Source organism: Trachymyrmex septentrionalis, unplaced genomic scaffold (genome assembly GCF_001594115.1).
Source record: "Trachymyrmex septentrionalis isolate Tsep2-gDNA-1 unplaced genomic scaffold, Tsep1.0 scaffold37, whole genome shotgun sequence".
NCBI lineage: Eukaryota > Metazoa > Arthropoda > Insecta > Hymenoptera > Formicidae > Trachymyrmex > Trachymyrmex septentrionalis.
Window position 1 is genome coordinate 5,315,953 of NW_017305536.1, and position 7,533 is coordinate 5,323,485.

The 7,533-nt window shown below is 36.8% G+C and overlaps 1 protein-coding gene across 1 annotated transcript in view; it reads left to right on the top strand.

The window, feature by feature from the left end:
• LOC108750401 overlaps positions 1 to 7,533 on the top strand; it is a 35,650-nt gene that overhangs the window by 27,104 nt on the left and 1,013 nt on the right. The window contains exons 5-8 of the mRNA XM_018489816.1: positions 604 to 927; positions 5,052 to 5,264; positions 5,340 to 5,400; positions 6,247 to 6,722. Of these exons, the coding sequence (XP_018345318.1) occupies positions 604 to 927; positions 5,052 to 5,264; positions 5,340 to 5,400; positions 6,247 to 6,722 (1,074 nt within the window). The remainder of the gene's footprint in view (positions 1 to 603; positions 928 to 5,051; positions 5,265 to 5,339; positions 5,401 to 6,246; positions 6,723 to 7,533) is intronic.

A 7,533-nucleotide genomic window follows, 5' to 3' on the forward strand; every position in this document is an offset into this window, starting at 1 on the left:
CATATGTGTGGTAATACCGCAACTCTTTTTTTCGACCATCGGATCGTCACGATTTTTAAAATAAAGTCCTAACTGTGCGAAAACAGATTGCCAAACAGATTGAAACTCGAGAATCTAAAAATGAAACACAGAAACATACTATTTTATATTAATTAACTTAACGAATTTGCGAAAACATTCATTATTCTGCCATATTAATTTTTTGATACACAAAATTTATCAGATATAAAACATGTTAAACACTATTTGTATTTTTTAAACTTTCTTACTGAAATTGCATTCCTTGCCTATTACAGCTCGTCCTATAATAAAAAATAATTTTCTCAACAGATATTCAATTTTTCATTTCTATAGTAAAGAGAAACATATTTAATCCATCACGCTTAATTTAAATTTACTGCTATTATTTGTAGAGATTGTATTTAACAAAGAAACATTAATTATTAAATTTGAATCTGTACAAAGCGTACAACTTAATAATCAAAAATACTCAATGATATAAATTGTTTTAATGCAGATAAATAATTAATATTATTATATTAAAAGCTGATGTCCCGGGCAATGGAAATATCGCTTTTACTAAAGCAAGATGTAAATTTCCAGTCGCCATGGGCAGGTGCCAGAGCACGCCCGGTCTGGTGGAGTCGCGGGGCCGCGTGTCGCTGGAGGACATGTGGATATCGCCGATCGACCTCAAGTCCCACGCGTACTCGACGGCCGCCTCGTTGTTCTCGCCGAGTCCGAGTCCGGTGACACCTCGCGCCATGCCGGGCACGGGGGTTCTAGCGGACACGAACAACGTGCCCAGAGGCGCGGAGAGCCCGATAAGCGGGGCCAGCAGTGGTCCCAGCAGCGAGGACCAGACGGCCAGGGTGCCGCCGTCAGCCGCGACCCAAGTCTCCACCGGCAGGCAGTCCACTCATTCCGGTAAGCTCCCCTCATTCACCAATCATCCCGATGCGATGTGACACTAGGAGATCTCCTTTCCTCAGAATTTTGTTCCCCAAAGTAGGGTTCTATCTCTCCTCTGCACAAAATTTTACATTTTCTGGCACGTTTTCGAAAGGATACTTACCTTGGTAGAAATATGTACCATTTTTGCTAGGCACTCGTTCAGTTACTTCGTCTAGTATTACTGTATTCTCATTAGTTGTAACAATACTGCGTAGGAAATGGACAAGAACTTGATAGAATTTTATTCAGTGATGAAAACAATTTTCCTGATAAAAGTATATATGCAATTTGTGTCCTGCCCTGTTATTATTTATTATTAATAGATTATTAATAATAAACGATTTATTAATTATAAATTAATAATAAATTATTATTATACATTTATTATTCTGTTCGTAAATTTATGTTCAGCAAAATAGATTTGAATTTTGAGTAACTGTAGGCAAAGCATTACATCTTGATTGGAATTCTAAATAGTTTTATTTCTCAGTTACTAGAGAAAAATTAATAAACTGTCCAGTGATTGCAAAAAATGCATGAAATTTCTTTCAGGAAATGATACAGTAGAAGTGGATCTTTTATCTGTTGCATTGTTATGTATTAACAATTATGTTACAACATTCTACATATCTACTGGTATATCTGTATCACAATCGCAACTCGTAATCTTCTTATGGTCTTGCCAATGGTGGCTATAACTACTGGCTGCATTTAATTGACTGCTGCGCTACTTTTCAAAAAATCGATGGTTAAAGCGGATTAATGAACATTCGGATTATCAAATAAAAAATAATGATATTAATTATTAAACTGATTAATATATATTGATTCTATGGGAAAAAATTTTTTAAACAAAGTAAGAAAGAGAAGCATCGTAGAAAAGTGTAGAGAAAGTAAATTCTCCGAGTCAGAATGGATTCAATATAATTATTTAAGAAAAGTAGCAGATATTTCTGTAAACACTCGCAACGTCGAGTAATCACGTAAATTGTATTTTCCGATCATCGATAAAATGCTGCGAACGCAATGAAAATTTTATCCTATCCCAATCATGCTTGATAACTTCGTAAATTCGTTTTACCTGTGTAGGACAACTTTCATATCGGATTTATTTTAAAAATATCATCGATCGCTACCTCGCTGGCGATTCTTTTGCGATATTATACCGGGGTATATAAATCATTGCCGATAACGGTGCCGACGGTGTGCTCGTCGGCAAACTGCTGACGCAAAACCGTAGTTTCTTATAGACTATAAGACTTCGCGATTAAGTGAAGCGCGAACATGGAGAGAATAGGAAGACCTTCGTAGCCTCTCACTTTCTAGTCATCAATATTTCACGTTCCATAAAAGCTTTTTTAGAAAGGCCGTGTAATGTTTGTACCATAAACCATCGATGTCGTTACGTTCGATTGAACGTTTTGTAATAAGTTCCATCCCGGAGGTATTTTCAGAACAAAAGACTCTGAAAGCACACATGTGCTCGCAACGCACACAAGGTCCCAGATTCTCCGCAGCATTATGGAAATTGTCATCATTCATGATATTTCTAGAAATGCATTTTATTGTTTATGTCGTTACGATTCATTTATCTCGGAAAATTTAATCGTCATATTTGAATAAGCTTTAATTGTTTATCATTATGAAGGGAAAGATTGATGAACCATACGGTATTGTGCGCGTCTCCGGAAGAGACTTTATATCGCGCCTTCATAAACGAAACAGCCAATTCAGTCGCAATCCTCGCGCCGCGGATTAGAATTCCGCGGGATGTGATCACATTGCAAATCAAATCTCAAGATTCGACGTAAATAACGACGCGGAGCGTGTCGCGTGTATCGGCGGCCGCCGTTTATCGGCGGCTGTAAAACGGCAAAAAGGTAAATTCAGAAATATCGCGAGGATAATGAATGACGAGCGACGCTCGGCGCCACTCGTAAAATAGCGCCCGACCGTTAACCCCGATAGATACGATAGGTACTAACGATTTTAACGTGTTTCTGCCGACGTTTATATGTCGTTTGGGGAATAAAATCCTCCCCCTCCCCCTCCCCCCTCTCCCACCGATTTGCGCGAACTGGAAACTCCACTGGTAATCGAGCGTTTCCGCTTAAAGCGCGTGTATGAACAAAACGCCGTATGATACGTTAATACCCCCTCCCCCGAAAATAAAGCGACAGATTTCGCTGCGGGCGGTAACAAATCGGATGGCGAATCGACGTTATTCTGATTTAATTGGCGAAACATCGCCACGCGTAATCGCTATTCCGATGGGTACGGTATAAAATGGAAAACCGATCTCTCCCGAAATAGCCGCTGCAATTCCGTTTGCCGAATTCGACGAATGTTGACGCGAGGAGTGACACGATCAAGACGAGTCTCTCGACAATACTCGGGATTTCCTGAATGGCCAGACGATACGCCGCGGTAATTCGTGAATTAGTTAGCAGTTTGCTAATGCTAATCCTTGTACGTTGTATCAGCTCTCGATGCGACCGGGAGAGGCGGTTTCATCTCGTATGCGAATTCTGTTATTGCGCTAGTGCAACCGTTGGTATCAAGAGAGAAATACTAATCGTGCGCATTAATCAACATCAGTGAATCACAAAGACCCACCCGCTCGAAGATGCATTTCGCATTCGTATACACACCGGCGCCGGCGCCGTTAAGTGCAGAACTCGTTCGTTGCTCTTTCCACGCTTCTCATTTAATCTAACTTCCAACAATTGATAATTGCGCGCACTTGTACTATATCAGCGGACTGAAAGACAAAACTTCGTACTCACGTATATTTAGTACGTAATCGGGACCATTGTAAACAGATTGTGTACAAAGACGCGTTAACAAGGAGGGAGAGAAGGTGTCAAATTAAGTTAAAAAAAAATTAACTCTTTGTTCTTTCTAAATTCTTCAGAGTGAATCTCATTCCAAGAGAGTGAAATCTTACTCCAAAAGAGTAAAAATTCTGCCACTCTTTTTCAAAAGTAACAGAATTTTCACTCTTTTGGAGTAAGTTCATTCCAAAGAATTTAGAAAATTCCTGTAACACTAATTGCACTTACTCGCTTTTGTCTGATTTCATCTCTTCTGAAATGTATTTACCGTACATAAATTTTAAAAAATCGTATCACAAAATCTGAAACTATTATTAGTCGGATTGGAATATTTTTCGATGTTATTAAAATCTTTCAATATATGTATACAGATCCATAACAAATAAAAAACCATTTTAACAGCAGAATACTGATCATGTAACATTTTCCCTAGAGTGAAAATGTGAAAAATGAAAAATGAAAAATTGTTCTATTAACTTCAATCTCAAAGTTTTTATTTTTTACATTTCCACTCTACAAGTTACAACATACAAGTTACAACATATCCTAGAACAAAAATCGCGATCTTTTTAAAGGTATCCAATAATAAATTATTTTAGAAAATAGCTTATTTAAAAAATTGATAAAATATTGTGAATATTTTTTTTTTATATTCGACTGTGATTGGTCAATTCTTGCAATCATTTAAACTATGCTTACGTAATTGTGGAATGGCTTATATACATCAGCAGCGACCCTACTTGTAGATAGATATATCTACAGATATATAAAGTTGAACGTCTTTCATTGAAACGCAATCTCCACATTATGCGGAAGATGGAGAATAATTCAATCGCCAGTTGTAACTATCTCACGAATTCGTATTGAGCGTTCTGCCACTTGCTTATTTGTTTCCACCTCATTTATTTATTATAATTGTTATTAACCTTTGAAACTATTATAGAAGAAAACTATTATAGAAGAAAAGAAACTATTATAGAAGTCTATAATTTGTGAAAAATCTAAACTTTTTTTCTTAAGTAAGATTTGTTAATTAACTCAAGATTTGTAATTCATTATTTTATTATGTTCCCTGCCTGAACATATGACACTGTTTCAGCCACTGTAATAGCTTTCCTATCCTGTTAAACTTCCAGATGCACCATTTTAGTTATTTCTTCATCACAGATGTTTTTCACAAAATTATTAATGTCACTTTTAATAAAATTACTTAATTTAGAGAAATGTGAACAACATCTCTATACAATACTCATCTTATTTCAGGCATGACTTGCAACAGCATGACACAGCTGGTGAGCGAAGGTACAACGCCTTTGTTTGGCACCCACGAGGCTTTATTGGCGGAGATTCAGCGTCTCCGCGAGCGCCTGAAAGGCCTGGAGACTGAGAACGCAGCGATGAGCGTCAAGCTGAACCAGCAACAGTGGGAAGTCGAGCATCGATTGGCCGAAATTGAGATGCAGATCTGCGGGGCAAGCTCGACCTCGAGCGTCGAGGACAACAATGAGAGAAATCGGGAGAGCATTATTTAACGAGAAACAATGCCGCGAGAGCGCGGCAAGACCAAGATCGAGCGGATACGCCACTACCTTGTTGGAACCGCTGATACTAGGTACTTAACTTATTACTATATTTTTAATAATAATATATCAGGAGCATAAAAGCCAATAAATATTTCATACGTTATTACTACAGAATTCGAATCTATAACACGTTATTACTGTAGAATGCAAATCTACGAAGTTATTTACGCATAAAACATGACTTATTATCATTGATTTAATTACAAAAAGCCTTTGCTTTTATATTACAGTTTTATTTCTTTTATATTGCATTATTACAGTTATTACAGGAACAATATTGTTGATGCTGTTTGCGTTGTTTTTTTTTTTCCTTTCTTCTATATATATATATATTCATAAGGAGATATAGAAATGTCCCCTTTCAATTTTGATGAGCTTTTAATATTATTTTGTAGTCTCGATCAAAATAAAAGATACGTATTTTTATACATGTCCATACACACTTTTAGGAGCTGAAACATCCAATTGATTCTTTTTCAGATCGAATATTATCGATGCTATGAGATTTTTTTAAATAAAAGTTGAATGATTTGAAGAATACTTTTTATAAGAGAAAAAAAATTTCTTAATAAAAAAATTTTTGTTTATAAAAAATATTTTTTAATTTTCAACTATTATTATAAAGTTCTTTTAAAGCCATTCGACTAAAAATTTTGTTTTATTTTTTAGAATTTCGACGATATTTCCGTTGAAAAAAATAACTGATTTTCTTCAAAGGAATATTTCATCTCCTAAATGTAGAAACAATACGTTATTTTCATCTAAACTCATCAAAATTGAAAGAGAATGCTTTTTTATGTTGTCAGTCTTGTAAAATCAAACTTTGCAATATAATAATTATTATTATTAATCAATCTTGCTTTTGTGTACGACAGGTACGGCGATCAGTCGGAGTTGGACGACACGAGGGTCCTCAGTGACACGAAGTCGATCGGTAGCTTGAGCCAGCATCTTTTCGAAAGCGACGAGGACGAGCGTTACTACGGTACTTGCAACGGCTACGTCTCGCAACCCGGCAGCAAATCGAATCTGCTGCTGTGTAGCGAGTGCGATCAGAAAACGCACACCTGCACCTACCGACCGCAAACACCTGACTCACATGCCGGCAGATACGTGGAAGAACGTATAGATGACCGGCATCAGGAGCCAGGAACCTCTCGTGCCTACAGAAGTCCGGTGAAACTGTCTTCTCCGCGCTCGTACCATACGGATCAGGATCGCGTGGTGCAGACATCGTCGCCGCGATCGTACTACGATCTGGAGCAAGCAGTGCCGATAACGTCACCTCGATCCTACAGGACGCAGGAGCCACAGCGACGCGGATGGACCGCCAGGGATACGGACGATCGAGGTGACGTCGACAGAGGCGAGTACCTCGACCAGTTCTGGTCCGAGGATTGAACAAGTTCGTTCGCTTTGCTTTATTAATTTGAATGGCTTCGGTGTTCTCCGATGTCTTCCCATCATCTGGTGTACACTGATATTTCCGGTCTTTGCACTTACATTCTAATCTAGAACCTTTATTCTTCCTTGGCAAAAAAATTTAGGGTATGTGAAATTCTTTTTTTAACTCTTAGTATACATATGCCAGTTTCTATCAATGTAGATTAACTTTAATATTAGTTTAATTTAGTCTTCATCTTTTTTTAATTTTTAGAACTTCTAAAAAGATGAAGAGTTAGTTGAATTTAGAATAAGAGATTAGAATTAAAATTTTTTCTACATTGGTAGAAATGTGGGCAATAATTTTCCGTTCCTTTACTACACATAACAAAATAATTCGTGTGTCAGAGATTCCTTTTTCATTACTTTAACAAACATGCAAAAATTATTAAGTGATTTTTACATATACCTTGACATCTTTGGAAAGTTTTTATAAGATTGTGTATAGATATTTAAGAAAAATAGTACATAAATGTTATAACTATCAGATATTATAATTATCAGAAGCGCCTACTTTCTTGAAAGAAAAAAAAGCAGGACATAAATGATGAAAGTCCAATTGTGTGTACTAAAGGTCAATTTAATCCTTTTTTGTTATTATATTATGTAGATCTTTATGTGAAACCCTTAAATTTTAATCCTGTTACGAGAATGGATGTTATTATTTGACGTAGGTAACATATAGTATCTTTCTATTCTATTTCTCGCACGCACACCGC